At 37.2% G+C, this 23,872-nt stretch overlaps 1 protein-coding gene across 2 annotated transcripts in view; it reads left to right on the top strand.

Moving 5' to 3' along the window:
- Positions 1-23,872, top strand: part of spns2 (SPNS lysolipid transporter 2, sphingosine-1-phosphate) — a 71,146-nt gene that overhangs the window by 18,900 nt on the left and 28,374 nt on the right. For both annotated transcript variants that reach the window (XM_084113535.1, XM_084113536.1), the window contains exons 2-3: positions 484-549; positions 23,392-23,528. In XM_084113535.1, coding sequence (XP_083969661.1) covers positions 484-549; positions 23,392-23,528 — 203 coding nt within the window. The remainder of the gene's footprint in view (positions 1-483; positions 550-23,391; positions 23,529-23,872) is intronic.

Here is a 23,872-nt window from a genome sequence, read left to right as displayed (position 1 = left end):
TTAGATTCAATTATTTATTTGATTTATAATATAATCTTTATCAAATGTCAAAATTAATATCCATTTTTGCATACTGTACATTAATGTTTATTTAATGTTTATTTTTCATTTATTTTAAATAGCATAGAAATATCATTTTGGCTATTTATTGTCACTATTAACTTGAAAAGAATTATCAGCTTATCGTTATGGCCTGTAATATCAGAGCATCCCTAATTTTGATGAAATATTACACCTCAAACAGCCCAGAGTAGAGGTGCATGTGTTCATCCATAAGCCTATGATTGTTCTGTTTTTGAGGATCACAAGGAAATGTATTGAGAAACACCTGTCAATATTTTTAATTCTTTAAATTGCTTAGCACAAAAGATGCCCGCAGGTTCATTCAGTAATTATTTCTCCGAAAAGAGACTCAAATGCTCTACTCAACTCAAATTTACATCAGAGCACAAATTCTAATCTCTCTCTGTCTCTGTTTTTTAGGTGTCCTCCTTGACATACAGAAACACTTCGATGTTGGTGACAGTGGAGCAGGCTTGTTGCAAACAGGTTAGTCTCTCATAATCCCATAATTATGTGGTTTTGCAATCATGCAGCGTGAACATGAAGACTCACTGACTTATATCACTGACACGAAGTGTAAGAGAAGACTAAAATCTATTAAGCTCCTTGCAGCCGGAGTGACAGGGATAACAAAGGAGTGGAAAAAAAACAAAACAAAAAAAAACCTATGGATGCAGTGGTCCTCCTCTACACCTCCTTCCTCACCAAAGCCAGTGTAATTGACTGAGCTTGAAGCACTTGTTTGGGTTTAACAAAGCAGAGGAGTGCCACAGTTGTTTGGATTAGATGGAGACCCACCCGTTATTCAACAGTGCAAGGACATTACATAGATTTTCCAATATTTCTATTAAGGTTAAAGACCAAGTATATGGTTCAGTAAAACTGTTCAGGGGAAGCTGTAAATGTGTGTGTTTTTTTTTAGCCTGGTTGTTACAGGAAACTGTAATAGGACTGCAGTGGATGCCCAACAGTGCAAGTCCACTCTATGGTTCCTTTTAATGGGAGGAAAAAACTAGTTTGTTCTGGAAAACACACATAGCTGTTGTTAGCTCAGCGATGCATGTGGTTTTTGCTAACGTTTATAACAGCTAAAATTAAAAAATGACTAATAATCGTCCACTCATTATATGCAGAAGACAGTGATGTGTAGCAAATTGTGACATCATTAAAGGTTATTTGTGGTTGGTGAGGAATCAGTGGACTTATACGGAGGGAGGTGAATGAGAGGTTTCAGTGTTCAAACGGCAGGCTTGCGCTTGGTCAGGTGGGGGGTTTTTTGGAGGCTGTTAGGTTGGGCTTCCTGAACTGGGCTGGGTCCACGTCAAATGGCTTTTGTGAAGGAGAGTCACTGTGTGGAGGTCCTATTGGAGTGCTTAGCGGCTGTCTGAACGCTAGAACACACAAACTATACTTGTGTGCATATTCACGCACATACCAGAGTGTACACACAGAGACACTGTCAGACACGTCATATGCAGTGGCAAGAATATACAACAAGCACAAATGCTCACACACACACACATTTACAGAGGCTCATTGAGCAGTAACATAGTCAGGGATGTCTGGGATTCAGATCCAGCTCAATGTTTATCCATTGCCTCCATTCATTTGGTTTAAAAATATTAGAATAACTGGCGCATAGAGACCTCAGCACATAAATCTTTCCGTATTTAAGAGTGGGATGTTTTGATTCTGGGTAAAATCATTCTAAAAACAAAATACATTTACTTGAGAAGAACAATAAAAAACCAAATGAATAATAAATATAATATATTTTGATTTATATTATGTATGTATAATATGTATATACACTACCTTTCAAAAGTTTGGAGCTGTTAAGATTTATCATGTTTTTGAAATAATGCTCATTAGGCTGCATTTATTTTTTTTTAATCAAAAATACAGTAAAAACGTATTTTATTAAACTTTTTCTTTTAAGCATGTTTTGATATCTATATTTAATTTTAGTGTTTAGTGTTTTTTATCTTAAATTTAGTCAAAATAGTATAGAAAAGATGAGGAAAAGGTGAAATAAAACTTTATTGGTACTTTGAGACTTTCTAAATGAGACATCCAGCTCTATTCAGCTCAGTTATATTATATAACGGCCTGCAGAGATTAGTGAGATGTACAATGGAAAACTTTCATTTAAAAGGCAGTAAGAATGAATTCTGTTTTTGCTTAGCTGACCAATTTAGACTGTACTGTCACTCACTGAAGAAAATGTGTTTTTGATTAGTCTGTAATTGGTTGCAAATAAACATTACAATTCTGCTTGGCTCAGGCTAACCATGAAGTAAACGACTGGTTGGAAACTTTCTATAGGTTGATTCTCAACAGGGAATTGGTGCTTCTTTTCATGCTTTGACAGCATGGCAGCCAATTATTGTTCTATATGCTGCAAGAGGGATGGCACCTCTCATGCTGTGACACTGTCTCAAGATTCTCTCTAACTAGGGGTTAAATTTGTACATTTAAGGGTGGGGAGGCCAAAAATCTTCTTCTTTTTTTTTCTTTTTTTTTGTGCTAAATTTAGCAAACAATTCCTCAAACAAAATCAGGACTGGAGCATTGAGAAAATGGAGTGATGAACTATTTTTTTCTGCAAATGTGTTATTTTTTCACAGCACAAGGGTTGCCATCTAGACATTACTGGTCGAGTTTTCTTATACTGCTTTAGCATGTTTTTTTGTTAAGCACATACAAATATATGATTGCCTTTGTATTATATAACAAAATATCAAAGCAAACCACATCCTGAACCATATCCTATGCCACCCAGAAAAATATGAGCAGGGAAAAGTCCCTTTGTTAAGCAGTGCATGTGGCCAATGTTTAGATTGTAGAGAAAGTGTCTGTTGTAGGTTTAGTTTGGCCTCTGATCCCAGTCTGACCTCATTCTTCACACAACGCAACGAAATTTCAGATGCTCTGGTCACTGGCTGAGAACCTCAGTGTGAAAAGTTGGTTGAAGGGATGGCGTGAGATCAACTGGAGTGTGACCTATTGTGATAGGTGTGACCAGTGTGTGTTTAACTCACCTTGATGAAAAAGTGAAAGCTTTTCTTTTCTTTTTTATATATATGATTTTTAGATATATTTACTGTGAAACAAGATAATAAGCCTGTTTTTTTTTTTTTTTTTTTTTTTTTTTTTTCAGTGTACACTTCTCTTAGAGACATACTCATATCTGTTAGTTTGACAGAGGAGCTAACCTTCCCAAAATCTAGACTATGGCAGTATGTCTTAAAGTGCACATAGCATGAAGAGATGTAGAGATTAATGTCTTAAGGAATGTCTTGAGAATAGCTGACTAAGGCAGTCTACCATAAAACAGGAGGTGAAATACAGTGACAGTTTGGGAGGAAGAAGCTTTTCATAATATAATTAAACTCAAAAGCCAATTCTACGAGAGTCGATCTTTCATGACATTGTGCCATTGTCATAACAAAAGGAAGTAAATATACAGTAAATCAGTGAATGATGGCTGTGGGAAGACTGGAGTATCCAGTACCAAATGAGGTCATATACCACAAGCCTTAGCTCAACACAGGGTGATTCAGGCCTCATGTATCAATTGATCTATTGTGGTGAGTACCAAATCACTTATTAACAAATCGAGTAGATGAAAGATTCAGTTCCTGAAAACTCCATGCAAAAATATTTCACAGATGTAAAATATTGGTTATATGATAGTCTAGTTTGTGTCCTTCAAGTGATGCCCAGTTTCATATTTCCAGACAAATGTGTGTCTATACTTGATATTGACACATAGGCCTCTTACATGTAACCTTATCAGGGCAATATTGACTTTACCGGGCTTTACACGATGTGCTTTTACCTATGGCTCTCATACCTGTCAATCACCTCCATATCAACAAAGACAAACCTTCTAGATCTGATCCCACTCACAATGCTCTCTCTTCATTTCTTTTGCCTTGCTGAATTTTAACCAAATCCTTTATCAGACTAAAAGATATTAATTTCAGATTAGTGGGAAAGAGCAATTATTGTGGACACAAAAAAGAATGGATTGTTTGCTAGCCACCATACCTGCTGGCAGTCCTGGATGTCTGCAAGATAGAAGAAATAATGAAGATGGAATGAGGAAAGAAGAGAGGGTTAACTTGGATGTTATTACTGTCCCGAGGGCCTCCTCCTGCTCTTTTGTTTGGTAGGTGACATTGGCATTTTAAGGGTGGGTGCGGGGAATCTGGATGGCCTCTCTGCGTCCAAAAGAGAAATATTTGCTGAAGATGGATGAATGGAGATGAGCTTTAGGCAGGTGAATGTTAAAATTTCCTGTGGGTTAGTGACGCAGAGGTGGGTGGTCTTCAGTCTTACACTATCTAAAACCAGCACTGATGTTTAATGCTTGAAAGGTTTGCACTTGTTTTGAGGGAAATAATAAGAAACTAAATAATAATAAAACAAATGTTTTGAGTCTTGTTTGACAGTGGAAAACGTGCCACCACATTAATCACTTGATTAGGGGTGCATTTCCCAAAAGCATCTTTATCCAACTATGGTCGCAAGTTCCCTCGTTATTAACATAACGAATGTTGAATGATTTTGCATTTCCCGAAACCATAGTTCCTTTGAACATTCACAAACAACCTCGCAAACTTACATAGTTGGAACTGACTGACTGAATGAACCGTATGTATACGGGAGTAAATACGCCAAATACTGCATGCTAACATGATTTTAAAAAATGCTTTCTGTTGTTTATTTAAATTAACTATAAAAATATGAAACGCATTAATTGCAATATCAAAAAGATTAATTAGCTGAAGATCTTACTTCACCTGCATATGACATCATTAACAATATAATATTGTTGTTGACTATATTGTTGAGCTATTGTGGTTCAGACGACAGAGGTGTGACCGAAACAGTCTTGACTTGTTAGTTTCTACAATGATGATTCGTACTATGGTGGTTAAGCAGTGAGTTACGTCGTTATGTACGGGAATTGCATCCCTGGCTGGTTGCTATGCAGCTGAATTGTCTGTTTGTAAAGATTGCGATTTAAAATGCGATTTTTTAAAAATGCGATCAGGTTTGCTTTGCTTGTTTGTAGGTTTAATTGCATGCTTTGGCCAAATATTTTGTGATTATATATCAATATGACTATAAAATAATAATAATTATTATTATTATTAGTAGTAAGTACAAAATAAAATAAAAACAACTAAAAATTATAATACTCTTTTTACAGTACAAATGTAAAACTACAATACCAATATTTACGGCTGTCCTAATTACTTAATTACCATCAAGCTTAATGTTGGTGAAAAAAACACAGGGAGCCATTAAAGCTTCTCTTTTGTTGACAGTAGCAGGTTTATGAGCGCTTCTCATGACAAGTTTGGAAAGATGGTTGACGCATGCTGTGCACAAGTCATATTTCGATTTCTGCTTTATTTTAATTAATCGTGCAGCCCTAGTTCAGAGTGATTGTTAGTGTTTGGCTACAGGCCCAGGTCAAAAGAGCCCAACTCAAGTATCAGTGATATGTATCCATATATAAGAAGGCCTTTTTCAATAAAAAAAAATTTTTCATTCTTTTTTTTTTTTCAAGTCCAGTCTCTTAGAAAAGTAATAGCAAACATCTCAACCAGATGCATGAATTGAAGTATCTTGTACAAACTTTATTACTCAAGGTTATGGGTTTTGAGTATGAGTATGAGCAATAGTAACTAATAATCATTTTCATGAGAAAGATATGATATGATATATTTCATATCTCTGACTATACCATAGAGACTCTAATTAGACTCTATTGCTCTAAAGGTCAAGAGGTCAGTGCCCTCTGGTCAAAGATGGCAGCTCTTGTCTGCATGCTAGGTGTACGTCTGCCGTTGTCTCCTATCCCATCTGTCACTGCAGGAGCGAACACTGCTTTTGAATCCTGACATGACTCCACTGCGTCCATGTCTCCGTCTAGCCGCTCCGTCTGGGGCATGTGTTGTATATAGCTGCAGTCTGTGGCCAGTCAGTCTGTAAGTGAATGACTGCGGCCCAGGTGCACGACTACATCCACCCAGACAAAGAATGCGCTATATCGAGAAGAAATTTCTGTGTGGACTGGATTGTGACTGTCAGGATATTGGCTTACATAGCCATGAGCCATTAAAAGACATTATTTAAGAAGTGAGATGTTACTACAGGCCTCCTGTAGTACAGCACTTCCACTGTATGTTTACACAGCCACAATTGTCCCCTTCTCAGCTTTCATTTTAATGGTGGATCTTACAGTTTCTGATTTCTTTGGCCTAGACAGTGAGGAGCTACTGTATCTGTGTATCATCAGCTGTTCACACTCAGACCACAGCTGTACTATGATATCCCTCCTTTCTTCGTCTCTCTGTATCATTAGGTTTCTCACAAAACACATTGCTCTGGAGCTGTGTTTGCTGCACTGTCAATCTGACAGGCGTCTAATATTTAAAAAATGAATAAATGGATTCCACAGCAGGAAAGAGACAGTAGGAGATGTGCTTGAAGGAGAGGGTTGGAGAGTAAGTGAGAGGAATGGAAATGAAAGAGGAAAGATCCCAGCACCTGCTCATCACTCCCAATGTCAATGGCACAGAGATGTAATGGATTACAGACGTGTCAATGTGAAAACGGAGGGGAAAAAATAAAAACCAATTTCTCTCTCCATCAGTTTGGCTCTGACACTGGGTAATGAGCAATCAATACATCAAATCCACATCTCTGCACACATGCTATGAATAGATATGTAGGTCTTACAGCTTGAATCTGCTTTAGATCAGCCGGATGGGTGAATCTCACAAATACTCAATATATACTTATTTGTATATATGAGATTAATCCTGAAATTATTTATGTCTTTATTTATTCTGTGTACTGTTTGTATTGAAATGTGTGTGTGAATAAGATAAAAGCTGGGAATTTTTAGGCAATGTCTCAGAGGGGACGGGGCTTCATTGATCCCCCTTAAACCCCACCCTGTTCCTCAGCTCACTCTCGCAGAGCTTCATGCCAATCAAAAACCTGCTGCCAGTCACAGCAAGCATTAACCACAAAGCCAGTGAGTGGCCCACCTCGTTCATATTAGATTCACAAAGGCATCCTCTCTTACATTTAAAGAGTCTGCTTGGACAGTTTCCCTCTAAATGTGGAGGACAGGAATGGAGAGAGCGTATAAAAGGACAAAAGCTCTTCTGAAGCTCTCTCAGTGTTCAACACAACAAAGCATTTTTTACAATGACCCAAAATCTCACAGACATTAGAATTAGATTAGGCATTGCACAAACTTTGTGTATTTTCTTGTACGAGAAAGACATGGAGAAATCAATACAAGGCGAGGGTCTATTCTCTGTCCCCTGTGGACAGAACCACCCATCCACACACAATATAGCTTCATCACTCAAGGTCAAATCATTTATTACAGTACATTCAGAGAGAGAGAACATGGGTGTGATCCTATGATAGATTATATGTGTGTACATGAGGGTTTGTGCACATTTGGATTTACCAATTGTGAGTAAATTTGTCACATTGGTTTAAACAGCTTTGGCAAGGACCTCAGCATACACACACACACACACACACACATTTACACACTCTGTCATTTGAATGCTGGCCTATCATTAGATGTACAGCTCTGGGCTGGAGAGGAAAACTCCACACCCACTGAAAAAGCCCATATCCCACGCTTCTCACACACCAGCTCCCAGCTATAACACGGAGTCTAACCAGCCGTAAGCAAGGAAATTACAGGATATTATCTTTTCTTGTCTTAATTCTGCTTTCTAACCAAGGCCATTATAAAATACAGTTAAAGCTCCATTTGCCATGTGGTTTACTTTTTTATCCTTAATGTCCATATCGAAGGAATTTCAGTGTCAGGACAAATTTCCTCTGGACTATTGGGAGGTAATTGACTAATTAAGAGTAGTGATGCAACCAATTTAACTATAGTACATTTTCCAAAAGGTTGACAATGGCTCAGCTCTTTTCACAATAATGTAGCTTTTCCAGTAACAAGTTATTTTTCCAGAGTAACAGTGTAGTGTGACAAGTATGATGCTCTATAATATTTTTTTGTCACATTATGTTTTGCATGAAGCTTTAGAGCTGAGTGAAGTCAGGCAGGAATCACACAATCTCCTGAACTGTCCTGTCTCTCGAATAGTTTTGAGAATTCTGATTCATTTTGTTTCGACAGTATACATGTAGCTTGTGCAAATAAGTGTTTCGCTGCTTCACAATTCATTTTAGTAAAACAGTTTGTTCAGAGAGTTAATAAAAAAACCTGTCAGAAGAAACGATTCATTGCTTCACACGATTCCATTCGGACTGCTTCATTACAAGTCCTTGCGTGAGATTTTGTCTTTTTGTAGTGAAATACTTAAATGTTGCTGTTCGCCACTATGTTTTCATTATACAAATTAGAGTGTTTCTAGTTTTATTTGTTGCATTTAATGACAATTGCTGAAAACTTTTGAGATGAGTTGTTTTAATATAAGGAATCAGAAGATGGTTGAACAGAAACAGAAAATAAATCTGTTCAAAATGAACTACAGTACCTCAAATTATGATTATCTGGTGGCTTTGGAAGCTAGCTTCAAAATAGCTTCTCCAGATCAGTTCCTGTGCACTAAACCGATGAGAATTTTGAACATAAATCTTCATCTGGATTCAATTTAAAACCTCCAGTGAACATTTTAAACTAGGCTGCGGTGTTGTTATTCTATGTGTAGAAGGTTGTAAAAAGTCAAACTGTGTTTCTTCAAAGAAAAGTGTGTTTCTTTGCATGACGTGTGCCTACACGTCATGTAAATGTCCAACACACTCTCTCTGCTAACACTATTCATCTGTAAAGTGTTGAGTTGATCATCCTTTTATCAGTGGCGCTCCTCTTCTGCCTCTCAGATCTGTGCAGCTGCGAGCTAATAGTGAGTGGTGAAAAGAGTAACAACCTAACACCATTTACCACCACTTCCACATGCGGGCCATACAATCTTAAGGGTTCACCCCAGAACCTTGGCAGAGTTAATAGTGGCGTTTGAAAAAGAAAAAAAAATGTCATTGCTACATTCTGGTAAGCTACAAACAGTGTGGCCTATTTCAGGGAAGCTTTACCCAACAACTAGCATATAATATGCCAAGAAACATATGTGCGCTCACACACATAAATCAAACACACCCACATCAGTAAGCCAAGACTACTGAAGCCTGAAATGGTCTGCAATGAAGAAAAAGAGAGGAATGCTGGTGATGTTCAGCGGGTAGGCTGGACTGTGTTTTTGTGTTGTGGTGAAAGCGTCAGCTAAGCCCTTCATTGAGGGGGAATTCTGACAGAGGTATGCATGAGCCTGAAGGTCAGGTGAGAAAAAGCCAAAGGTGGATGCGCAGATACATCCTCCATAGCTATTACAGTGGCTTCTGTCTGGAGGTCAAACGCCACTGCAAAATCTGACAGAAGCACTACAGAAATGGCCTGTAAAAATGTTTTTCCAAACTAGTTTTCAAGACATTTGAAGTATCAACACAGAATTTCATAGAACTTAAACTGAAAATTGTGAAAATCAATATTTAACATATATCTGTAAACATTTTCGCAAAAACATCCTTAGATGGAAACTTGTCATTTCAGGACATTTCCTTGAAATCCTCTATAGAGGTTTTACTTTAAAATGTTACATAATTTTAAGGGGATTTGTTGTGGTATTTCTACACCGAGAACAGAGCGTCTTAAACCTCCCTGACAGATTTGCATAGAGGAGAATCCAGACATAAAACGGGAATATTTTTCATACTTTTGACTGTTCTCATCAGCAGTGGTATGCAGCAGGTGTATGTGTTTATGGGTGTGTTTAAGCTTAGTCATTGTGTTATTTAAAATGGAATTGTCAGTTGCAGTAACACTTTTCACAATATAAATTGTTCTGAAGCATATTTAGAAAGATTAGTGCCTTACATAGTTTTATGATACATCATTCATTAGGCATTTGGCCTCTGAGATTGTTTGAGTAGTTAGGTTTTGCTTTACAAATACATTTTGTCTGCATTCTCTGTGTTATTATGGAGACCGGAAAACCTTTACTATAAGCACTCTGCTGCATTAACATCAACTTAGTCATTTGTGTCCTACTGTATATAGGACCTATACAAAGCATGAGCACAGTCAATCATATCTCTAATGGGTGTAGTGTATCCATTTTTAGATCCCAGAGGGCTTTTATTTCACTTTGTAGCATTTGTGCTAATTACTAATTTGCCATTTTTGTGTCTAAAAATGACTGGGACAGCCTCATTAACTAGCACTAATCTACAAACTGTTCCCACGCACAAACCACTTTCAAAAAAAGAAAAGAATGGCAGTTAGCATTGGCATACAGAAAAACGTATACTCCAATTCAAACTGATACTCTATGCCGTAAACCACATGAAAGTGCTTTTCATTCAGTATTCAATACATTATTCCTATTTTTTCTTTCTACAAACCTCTGTCTTACAAAAACAGTGTATGTTTATGTTTAAAAAGCGTAGTTTTCCGAACGTCACAAAGTAAAAGTAAAAAATCTGACATTTAACTGAAATCAAAAATTGTCACAACTTTGGTCTTATCGTGATATAACTGCCTCAGCTGTTTGACATAAGTAGCCTACATTTAGCCATGTTTTAAGGATATCTCTATTAAACCCACTTCGCTCAAGCACATTTATAATGAGGGGCGAAAAAAATCTTTATGGAACCTTTTTTTCTCTGTGTATGAGGAAGAGGAGGGACTGATTATGAGTGGATAATTCATGGGCTCGAGCCCATCTGAATTATAAGTATTTTTTATCCGATTTTTGAACAGTTTTGAACAGACATAGTCACTTAAAAGCTTTCCATCATCGCAGCTGTGACACATTCATTTTCCTTGCTGCTGGCGCAAAACAATGACAGAAGTGGATGAGAAGTGATAGTGGATGGTGTATTTTTGCATGCATGTTTCCAGCGGCTATACAGTTATGTAAGTTAGTGTCCATTCCATTGCAGGATTAGGAGTATCATCTACTAGTAATGACATTGTCACATTGTTTAGTTTCCTTTTTAAAGATTGATTGTAAATTGGAATTACTTAGTTTTGTCAGATATTAGTTAGTTACAGACTGTTTGTTCAGTACTGTTAGAGCAGTGCACCTAATATAAACTACCCATCCTTTTCTCCCTGAATTGATGTATTGCATTTCAGTGTTTTAACAATACAGTAAGTTTTAGGACCATTAATCTCACTGTATTAACACACAGTGTACATGAGGTGACCTCTGTTTACTGTGTTTTACAGTATCCTTCAAGAAAAGCTGAGCTTTGAATCTCTTTATTCCCATCTTCTACTATACTTTCATCTGTTTGTTTTGGCTTGATTCATTGCGGTCTTTTTACTCTCAAACAACTCAACATCCTCTCTTATTCTGTTGAGGCCTCTATAGATTGTAAACACACAATGAGAACAGACACAGGCAGGTATTCAGCTATCCACATTCACAAATATACACAGGCGTCAGAGAGTTTCCTGTTTAATGTGACTTCCTCAGCATCTGTCGCTCTGCACCTGCAAAGTCCATAGACTGTCATTTGTCTCAGCACGCTGAGAAATGAATGGATCTGACATTCATAATTCACTGTATCCGTTTATTCTGTGGTTTCAGACGTGTTAGTACAGCAAATACTTTACAGCACAGGTTTTCAAACTGAAAAAATTAGTTAAGGAAAATGTATAAATGTTACAAAGTTCAAGACTCAAGGAAAAAGGAATGCGATAACCGGCAAACGTAACTTTAATGACAAAATAAGCATAAACAACAAAACTCACGGCCAATTGCCGCATAAACGTAAACAAAATCACAATGTACAGTTTCAGGCCTGGTCCTCTCTTGCCTTTCACGCCGCTTGACTGATTGCATGTAAATGGTTGTATAAATGGGTCACGTCAATAAAAAATAAAAAATAAAAAAGGCTGCATCTAAAATTGTTTGGAAACCTCTGCTTTACAGTAAATAGTACAGCACTAATATTTTCTATGAAACTTGTTGTAAAATTACAACCAGAATGCTTCATACAATATTTATGTACACTACCATTCATAAGATTGGTACCCGGTATGATTTTTTTTTAATTAATAATAATTTAAAATAATTAATAATACTTTTTTTTAAATTAACAGTAATTACATTTATAAAGTTACAAATATGTTCTGTTTCAAATAAATGCTATTCTTTTGAATTCTCTATTCATCAAAGGAACCTGAAAAATATATTACGGTTATGTATAGCGGTTATAACGGTTCCCAAAACAATCTTTGCCATCACAGGAATAAATTACTTTTTAGAATATATTAAAATAAAAAGTACTTATTTTAAATTGTAATAATATTTCACAATATACAGTCTTACTGTATTTTTGATCAAATAAATGCAGCCTTGGTGACCAAAAGAGACTTCTAAGATACATTCAAAAAATCGTAATGACTTATGCATGGTATTTTATCTCCAGGTATTAACATGAATTTAGCATTTCATGACAGGCTTAATAAACTTCAACAGTCATTCAAAGGTGAGGAACAATAAATATTCTACCAAACTGCAACTTCCTGAATAAGTGTGACGTGGCTTATATAGGCCGCATTTACACTGCAGGTCTTGATGCCCAATTCCGATTTGTTGACTATATCCACTATATATTTTTGAGAACCAGCTTACATCTTCTTTTAAAAGTGACCCATATCTGACATCTGTATTTACACTATTCACTTGGCAAAACAACCCGGAAAAGCTTAGGCCGAAAAGGAAGTAAAAATGGTGTCCTTCGTCCTCCTTTGCGCCATTGAAAAGAGTCATGTTCACCTGAGTTGCCATCATTGGCCACCGTGGCTTTTTCAATGATATGACTTGCATTGACAAGGGAATATCCGATCTGTCAGTTTACGTGGTAGACGCAAATGCACTTCATATCCGATTCATATCAGATTTTTTTCTATATGAATGAGGCCTGAAAAAGATCTGAGAATATTGGAATCCATGTGCTTTTTTCCTGCTTACACGTTCTTGAGTCATATCCGATCTGTGCCACATGGGAGGAAAAGATTGGAATTGGGTCACTCAAACTATGGAATTTAAATGCGGACATGTAATGCAGGCTCCTTTTCTTTAGAAATGCAGTATCTGCATATCTTCATGCACCTGACTCAGTCATTGTCCAGTGGTTTCTGCTGAAACAAAAACAAAAACAAAACTAGTTCAATGATTGAGAGAACACACACGCCTTGTCTACACTTTCTTAGGCAATTGTTGAGTGCTTCTTTACCAGCATACAGCTTCTTAACCATCTATGGACTTGTTTTTTCAGCTCAAATATTTTACATTGCTATTCCCATGAACATTACCTGGCATCAGTTAATACATCAACAATTCAGTTGAATCAAGAAAGAGAAATAGAAAGCGTTCCACTAATGTTTTTTAGCAGGTAGAAGATCAAAGAACAACATACTGCACTTGACATCATGGCAGAAATATGCCATTAATTTAGAAAACTGAATGGTAGGTAAAGATGATGTGACATACACTCACCTAAAGGATTATTAGGAACACCTGTTCAATTTCTCATTAATGCAATTATCTAATCAACCAATCACATGGCAGTTGCTTCAATGCATTTAGGGGTGTGGTCCTGGTCAAGACAATCTCCTGAACTCCAAACTGAATGTCAGAATGGGAAAGAAAGGTGATTTAAGCAATTTTGAGCGTTGCATGGTTGTTGGTGCCAGACGGGCCGGTCTGAGTATTTCACAATCTGCTCAGTTACTGGGATTTTCACGCACAACCATTTCTAGGGTTTACAAAGAATGGTGTGAAAAGGGAAAAACATCCAGTATGCGGCAGTCCTGTGGGCGAAAATGCCTTGTTGATGCTTGAGGTCAGAGGAGAATGGGCTGACTGATTCAAGCTGATAGAAGAGCAACTTTGACTGAAATAACCACTCGTTACAACCGAGGTATGCAGCAAAGCATTTGTGAAGCCACAACACGCACAACCTTGAGGCGGATGGGCTACAACAGCAGAAGACCCCACCGGGTACCACTCATCTCCACTACAAATAGGAAAAAGAGGCTACAATTTGCACGAGCTCACCAAAATTGGACAGTTGAAGACTGGAAAAATGTTGCCTGGTCTGATGAGTCTCGATTTCTGTTGAGACATTCAGATGTTAGAGTCAGAATTTGGCGTAAACAGAATGAGAACATGGATCCATCATGCCTTGTTACCACTGTGCAGGCTGGTGGTGGTGGTGTAATGGTGTGGGGGATGTTTTCTTGGCACACTTTAGGCCCCTTAGTACCAATTGGGCATCGTTTAAATGCCACGGCCTACCTGAGCATTGTTTCTGACCATGTCCATCCCTTTATGACCACCATGTACCCATCCTCTGATGGCTACTTCCAGCAGGATAATGCACCATGTCACAAAGCTCGAATCATTTCAAATTGGTTTCTTGAACATGACAATGAGTTCACTGTACTAAAATGGCCCCCACAGTCACCAGATCTCAACCCAATAGAGCATCTTTGGGATGTGGTGGAACGGGAGCTTCGTGCCCTGGATGTGCATCCCACAAATCTCCATCAACTGCAAGATGCTATCCTATCAATATGGGCCAACATTTCTAAAGAATGCTTTCAGCACCTTGTTGAATCAATGCCACGTAGAATTAAGGCAGTTCTGAGGGCGAAAGGGGGTCAAACACAGTATTAGTATGGTGTTCCTAATAATCCTTTAGGTGAGTGTATCTCCTAATGCTTTATTGTGCCGATTTATATAAAAAAAACCTGAATGTTCTGCAGATTATAAACATCTCAGCTGAAATATCATATAAAGACCCATAACACTTCAGTACTTATAATATAACAGCTGGACACTGTTCTCACTGTCTATTTATATTGTTTGAACATCACAAGTGAAGGACAAGGTCAGTATATTAGATTACCCTAAACGCTTGGCTATAAAATGATAAGATTAAGAAGTTATGAAAACATTTGCAAGAATGGAGCCGATAAGAGAATCATGATGATTTAGTATGATGAACACACTCCTCTGGCTCAGAGGAGAGATTCCTATAGCAGAAGAACAGGTGTCCTCCATCAGGGTCAGATCATGGACTTGACTGGCACGCATGAACAACTATGCGCATTTGACATGCATTTTACTGACATTGATGGATGTATTTAAAACCTTACAAGTATGAGATTTTTTAGTGGATTCATAAACTTAACTACACTGCAAAAAACATAATTTTAATCTATATTTTTCACTAAACATCTAAACATACTTAATACAATATACATTTATTACTCTACTTTTTTTAGCACAAACCATTGAGTAAAAGTGTATGTTTTAAAAAGAAAAAATATAAGAAAAATAATCTTTAAGATACCCACTGAAAATGTATCTTGTTTTAAGGAGCAGTGTTGGGGGTAACGCATTACAAGCCTAATGTGAGTTATGTAATCAGATTACTTTTTTCAAGTAACTAGTAAAAGTAATGCATTACTTTTAAATATACATCAAAATATCTGAGTTACTTTTTCAAACAAGTAATGAAAGTTGCTTTGTTTTCCCATTTAGTGACTGACAGCTCTCCTGTCCCTACTGTATGTCGTGAGAAATCGTGAGTAAGTGCAGAAGCGTTGTGTGCGCTGTGTGAACATGATGGTTATTGTAGTTCTAGACTAAATGTGAACATGCATTTACTCATCTCACTTGCACAAAAACAGACTCAGCATTCATCAATATAAATAAAACAGTGAAATGCAAACTCTGAATATTTCGCAAACCCGCAATAATTTAATATGTTAAATAACACAATGTATTTAATCTAACTTTTTTAACCAATGTCTTTGCTGCTGACCTTCGATGATCCAATTCAACCATACTAATAATCAAAAATGACTTGATAAACATCACAGTTGTGTTTAATCTTTTTGTTTTTATTGCTGAAGTAAGAGTGTTGTACTTTCTTCTTCTGCGATCCAGAATGGCAGCACAGCTGAAAGGTTTGTTTGAGCGGCGCCCTCTACTGTACAGGCATGATTTTTCATTGCATTCAGTCTGAGGCTTATTCATTTCACTTTTGGTGTGAAAGGGAATTTACATTTGCCAAATATATATATTTTTTTTGTTATTAAAAAGCAAACAAGCAAGCCCAGCGCAGATGAGAAAAAGTAACGCAAAAATAGCGTAACACATGTTTTCTATATAAAGTAAGTTACGCAATTGGTTACTTTTTTAGGGAATAACACGGTCTCTAACACTGTTAAGGCGTTTTAAGTTTTTTTTTTTTTTTTTACAGGGAAACAAAAATAGATAGATTGAAAATAATGTGCTTGATTATATTATTGATTCAAAGATAGTGACTAAGAAAATATATATATATGTTTTAATCCAGCAAGAAAGAGAAAACATTTTATCTTTATTATTTTACAGATTAGATAACACAAAGATAAAAGGGCTCAGAGCATAAGATGTTTTTATCTTGTCCATGTCACAATCTGTTAAAATCAGCTTTGTCTCTACAGAGACAGTTTGACATTATTCACTCTTCAAGTGATGTTGCATGCATGATGCAAAGACAATATTTTTTGTCACTGAACAGAGCTTTTTAAATCAGGGTTGTACCTGACACTTTCCGGTTAATTGCAATGCTCACTGAGCTTAGCTTTCCCCTTATTAACTTGTTGTATAATGCTTTCCATCTCAATGCCAGCAATTTGTATGCGAAAGGTTTCATAACCCATTCTAAATGAACTTGGAGCCCTGACGGTTTTGCCTTCAGAAAGCACAAACTTTTTCTGCGCATTCAGCCGTGGAGTGGAAGTTGTGTTGACTTCCCCTCTGAGGTAGTGCGTTTCTATGCGTGTCCTCTTGACCGTTTCTGCTTAGACTAGCTAGTCACGATTTTTCTGTGCCCAAACACCCACTCACACACTGCCCGACTGCTGTCCAAAAGAAATGATTAGAGGAGAACAGAAGTCATTATTGTCACACAGGTGAAGGCTTCATGGCCGCGCGTGTTTCTCCTTGACAGCGAAACAATGCTGGTTAAAGGGATGGTGATTCCTGTAGACTGAGTCACAAACTGCATATTGCAGTACAGGTATAGTCCTGTTGTCATAGCAACATGTCTCAAGTTAAGCTTTGGTCTTTGATCAAAGGAAGCATTAGAAGCCACTCAAACACACAATTAATTGAATAAGATTTAATCTGATCTGTTAAATTAAAATGGTTTGAAATTGACCATTGATTGATATTGATTTCAGAGGTGTGTATTATGATTCTAGGTGTCTTATTTTCTGGGGCTACTCCTACGCTTATTACATCACTCACTCCTACTTCAACTACGATTGAAGACTGAGTCACGAAGTTGAGGCGTTATTTGAACACGGCAAATAAAAGATATCCAAGCAATTAAATGCGGCGTGATGTCATTAGTTTAGTCATCCACAGCTAGCCCACCACACATGACCCACTTCTTGCCTGTTAAATCACATTCACCCACACTGGCTCAAATCACCATTGGCTGTATGGGGAAGGCCGTGTAGGAGCTTTGGATGCTTCATTTATTTTGACACAGCCCAAATATGTGTTGTTTAGAAGTGCAAAATAGCCATAAATGAACCTATTAAGTGGCCTGACGCAAACTTTTTGAAAAGATTGACATTAGAGCACGTCACCAGCATAATGTTTCAAATGCAACAGTGACTCTCTGGCCCTCTGCCACACCTATTGTTTTTATGCGATGTGATTTAAAGCGGATGATTACATTATGTAATTTGCATCAACAGAAACAGGTTGGGTTTCCTCTGTTCATAGCGATTTACTGGTAGCAGAATGTGAGCTGGCATCTCTGCTATTTCATTAAGGAGTTCTATTGTCAAGCATCAGCCGCAAATTCAAAACTGAGATGCTTCAGGTATGTGACATGTCAGATACTGAGGTAAAAATCTGGTTGTTCCTTGTTGGTAAACTTTTAAAGAGAATTTACATTTGGGTCAGAGCTTTGGTATGTTGCAGACGGTTAGACATTAGGTAGCCTATGTACATAGAATGCAGTGTCATACAGATACAGGGAGGAAGTACAGACAGTTTCTTCAGATATGCAACCTTAAAGTTAGTGTATCACATGAAGAACTTTTATTTTAAATTGTAATTTATTCCTGTGATGACAACGCTGAATTTTCAGCAACTATTACTCCAGTTTCTCCAAAAAAAACCACAAAAAAATGATAACTTACAGTGCATTTGCAACATTAACACTCTTGTAATTTCAGTTTAATTATACATTTGTCTGACTGATTCAACCCAGTAACCCAGTAATTTATTTGTGAATTGGACTACACTTTTCATGCTGTATGCTTTTCATTTAATAAAAGGAACCGGCTCACTAGAGTCATTAATTAATGTATTGGAAAGCAATTCACTGGTGTACAATAGAACATCCATGAATGGTTTGATCTCATCATATAGGGTACCAGTAAGATTTATTTAAAATAATAAAATATCTATCCAAATGACTTTTTAGTCGATCCTTAAATAATCCTTTATTTAAGAAGCATTTGTTTACCATTTGCATGCAACATTCACCTATATCCTCCATGTGTCTATTATTAGTATAGTGCGAGTCTCATATTATAAGTCTGTTTGCCATAGACAAATAGCTACATTGACTCTCTACAATGAATCATTGCACCACTGTCATTAAAACCATTTCTTCCACTGCAAACATAATGCAAAGTGTGTGTAAAACCCAAAGAAATATTCCAGGAAAGGACTTTTCCATGGTCTCCAAGATGGTTTTCAATATTTGTGGGTAGGATATACAAAAAATAAAACACATTATTTTCTTTGGTTCCTGTTGCTAAAGCACAGCATGGCAAACAGCAATACGTTGTGAGGCTAACTATAGTTATGGAATTTAAAATTGAGGAGCTAGCGGGGTCCTGCGTGACAAAGACCGAATATGGAGGGTCACCACGCTCTGACAGACGGGTTAAAGAGAGCAAGTAAGGAAGAGGTGAAGGTGCAGTGTTTGTCATTCTCTGTCAGAATGGTGACGGGATGTAATCCTTCTTTATATCATCTTTCATCCCTTAAGGGAAAAAAAAGAGGAGGATGACAGAGGAGTGTGAGTGTGTACACTCATCTATCTGGGAGCTTTTCTGACAGTTTCAAGGCTGCATGAATTTTAAATAGCAAGTAGCGATGAGTGACAGAGGAACATTGCGCTCTAAAAGAGAGGGAATCCAGAATGACATTTACAGGCAATGAATCAGCCACTTGAAACACATTGCACGTGTTTTCTTAATAAATCCCCTCTGAAAAACACCATTGGAGGTCACATAAAGCAGAAAATTCCCACAGTAGTCACCTGGAAGGACAGGTGAGGTATGTGACATGCCTTAAGCCATGTCAGAAATACCATTATGAGGAAGAATGTTTCTGCTGAAGAGCTTCAGGGGAATAACTTCAGGTCATAACAACTCAGAGGATAAACACAGCAAACCTCTTCAGCACACCATGTTTTTTTTTTTTTTCATGTTTAATGTTTAAATGTTTAACACACAAAAAGTTAATAGTAGTTAAATTAGCAAAGTAATAAAAATTGATAATAATAAATCTGGGTAACACGTTAGTTGATGGTCCAATTCTCACTATTAACTAGTAGCTTAATAGGATATTACTAGGATATTGGCTGTTTATTAGTCCTTATACAGCACATATTAATGCCTTGTTCTGCATGACCATACATTCCTAATCTTACCCAATACCTAAACGTAACAACTACCTTACTAACTGTCAATAAGCAGTAATTAGGAGTTTATTGACGCAAAAGTCATAGTTATTAGTTAGTTAGTAGTGAGAATTGGACCCTAATCTAAAGTGTGACCGAAAGCAGTTATATGAAAGAAAGCCGTTGATTGGAATAATGTTCAATATACAGTACAGTTCATTGGTCATTATAGAAAAATATCTGCAAAATGGCCGAGTTGACCGAATTGACAGAATTCTAGAGAGCTGTTTGCAATCTTTGAATGTCATTTATTTGAGCATGGAGATAATGTTTGCTTTATTTGTGGATGGAATTATAGTGCAGACTTTGTCACCACCAGGATGTAGCCTTTTTTCTAAGCTAAAGCGTGTATAGGAAAAAAAGCATGTACTTGCTCTTTTAGCTTGGCTACTTTGTTTCTCATTTGTAAATCGCTTTGAATTGTCATCTGATACATGACTAAATGTAAATGTCTAGTCTTTGTCCCTCTGTCAAGAATCTGCCCTTAATGTGAAAGTGAGAGTGAACATCTTGATCTGTTTTACATGCTAATTCCGAGTGAACCGTTCATCAGGGAAAGATGAGGCATGAATATTTCAGGAGCCGTTCACTGCGCACATGTTGTGTGTATGGCGTTGGTCCATATGGTCTGTCTCTCTCTGGATGCTGTGTCTCTCTCTGTCTCACAGTCAGACACACACACACACAGGTGTAATTGATGTGCAAAGTTATATGATGTGATAAACACGGACAAGGAGTGAGGTCATTAACTGAGGAATTAGCAGAGGACATGGCTTAGATGGCTCAGGGTAAAGGGAGGAGATCAACATCTCAGAAAGAGAGAGAGGTGTTAATTGCTTTAGTTGAGCTGTGCTCGCATAACCTGTGGGATTTCTGTTCAAACTGTATATAACATCTCTGCGATATTCTGCTTAGGAGGTCCACTAAATATTTGAATACAATAAAAAAGATTTCACAATATGTCAGTTAAGTTATGAAATAAAGTTATAATGTAATGTAAGTATTGTTAATATTTATATTATTTATATTATATGTAATAGTTTTATGTAGCGAGGACATTACATTTATCAAAAGTGACTGTTAAGATATGTATAGTGTTACAAAAGATTTCTGTCAAATAATTCTGCTGTTATTTTGAACTTGTCCTCAAAAATATTACAGCAGCACAACTGTTTTCAACATTGATAATAATAATAAATGTTTAAATGTTTTTATTTTTTATGTTAGAATGATTTCTGAAGGATCATGTGACACTGTAATGATGCTGAAAATTCAGCTTTGATCACAGGAATAAATGACATTTTACAATATATTCAAATAGAAAGCTGTATTTTAGTTTTTATTGTGTTTTGATCAAATAAATGCAGCCTTGATGAGTGTAAGAGAATTCTTTCAAAAACATAAAAAAATCTTACTGACCCCAAACTTAACTATAGTATATGTAGGGGGAAAAGTTGGAAAACGGCTGCTCTTATACACAGTGTGCGGTAACAGCAAAATAGTTGATAGGAAATGATGAGTGGTACTTACTGACAGAGCAATGACATGCAAACAGTTTCATTATGAGACTTTTTGCTTGTCGTGTAACAAAAAAGTGATGTTTGAATCCTGTGTCTTCAGTTTCGCAAGTTACACAGCAGAGCGCCAGTTTCACTCTCATCTCCTCCCTGTCACGTTTACAGCATCTTTATCAAATCAGACCTAGCCTACTGTATTCTTTTGTAAACAAATCCAGCCTCACAAACATAGTTTACTCACTGTTGTTTTGTATTTATTTATTTAAGTCTTTTTCAGTTTTGGGACAGATTTCAAAGGCAGCCTAATTACGATCACTAAGCAAGTGAAGTCAGGGATGAAATAGCAGATCATTTAGCATATAGTGCTGCTGTAATTTGTACAGGTTTGAGTGTGTGGAGAGAGCGCTGATTTCCCAGCAGGCTCGGTGTAGGCTCCGTGCCTGTTCCTAGAGTTGATATACTCAAGTCAGGTCGAGTTTGGCTTGAACAAGCAGCCAAGGATAACACAGGGCAATGTTTCCGGTGGCTTCAGCAAATTCAGCCTTCCTCAAAAATGGGGAGTTATTAAATATCCAAACATGGCCATTGATCAAGGGTGGGAGACGGCTAGAAATTCAGCCCAGACTTTATAGCCTCAGACTTGGTGTTACCAAGGTCTCTCAACCTCAGCACAGCACAAAAGAGGATGTAGATTTATAATTAAATATCATGACACTGTACTATATATATATAGTGTATTTGTGCGGGTTTTAGACTGCACTGTATTTCTCTTTCTCTGTAAGCTTGCAAACACATCCTCACATTGCATAACACACACACAACCACTGCAATGTTTATGGAGATGGCAAAAATCCTCAAAATCTGCAGCTCTGAAGTTTCCAGATGAGCATTATTACCTCATGCCATCTATGCAGACTCATTACGAAAGCATTTTGGATGCAGGAATACAGGAATATTTTACATTAGATACTTTCAAGTGTACTTTATTTACTGCAGTTGAAGACTGTTAACAGTATTTATATTATTTTTACCTCTACACAACCACGTCCAAGTGATCTGAGGGCGCGGGCGCTTCCTGGTGTGTGACGTGTGCGCGCGTTCTGGCTTAGTCTGCGCAAGCACCGGAAAGCGCCGGAAAGCACCGGACGTGATCTCGGATGTGTACAAGAGCTAAAAGCGATATAAATACAAACCGCTCGTTTCGTGTCTTAGGCCATCAATGTGTACTTACGATGGGGAATTGTTTAATTTGGACTTCTCTGTGCATGCTCTTTGAGATAGTGACCATAGACCTGCATTATATGACTGACAGACAAGAACGGTTTGACCTAAAAATATCAAAATTGAAACTACTGCGGAAAAAAAAGACACCTACATCTTGGATGACCTTGAGGTAAGCTAAAACATACCAAAATTTTATTTCAAAGTGAACTATCCCTTTAATGGGCAGTAGCACATAAGCGGATGGTGGGTAGGTGAATTAGGGAAATAGAAAGAGAATCTTAAAGCTTCCTCGTCATTTTAAAGAATGAGGATGTGGATTTTTAGTTTTCTGCAAGTGGAAACTATTTTTTAGAACTGACAGCGTTATTGTTGTCATGATGGCACAGAAATCCTACAAAGTACACTATCAGAAATAGGGGTACAGTAGGAGTCCATTTCTGTCCCCCAAGGTACGATCTACACTAACGTACCCCATAGAGCTTATTATCGGACTTCAAGGTACATGTACCTTTTTGAGGGTCAAAAAGCATTAAAAGGTACATATATGTACCATTTCTTTTAAAGGTTAAGGTACAATATTGTAGTCTTGAGGGTACAGCCCCAGTGACAAGCCATTGTACCCCTAAAGGTACAATTATGTACTTTATTTTCTGAGAGTGTATGAGATAAATGTGACAATGAATGTTAAAAATGACTGCTCTGCTTCTGTTTTTCTTTCCAGTCTTCATCTGCAGTTTCATGGTGGCTGCACCCATTTTCGGTTACCTGGGGGACCGTTTCAACAGAAAGATCATTCTGAGCAGTGGAATTTTCTTCTGGTCCTTTGTGACACTGCTAAGCTCCTTTATTACCAAAGATGTAAGTGCCATACTCTCTTCCTCCTCTACAAACAGCAGCCTAAACCTTCAAACCAATGTCTGCCCAGAACCTCTTAAGGGAATCATATTGTCATGATTATCATTCTAGGACAATCTTTCAAATATAAATGTAGCGTGTTTTTGTTTTGAAAGTTTTGGTTCTTGCAGAGCTAGTTGGGTATTTTTAGCAACCCAGCCCAGCAGTAGCATCTCTAAAGCTCATTCAGTTTCTGGCTCATTTGAGAGCGCTTTGAAATGACACTCGAGTCATTCAACATAGCAGGACTCATTTTACATAGAAAAAAACATCTCAGTGTACTTTATTATTTAGATGTCTCTCGCTTT

The sequence above is a fragment of the Abramis brama genome, assembly GCF_963993115.1.
Source record: "Abramis brama genome assembly, chromosome: 5".
Classification (NCBI taxonomy): domain Eukaryota; kingdom Metazoa; phylum Chordata; class Actinopteri; order Cypriniformes; family Leuciscidae; genus Abramis; species Abramis brama.
Note: the sequence above shows the minus strand (reverse complement) of the source record. Positions and strands in the feature narration are given on the sequence as shown.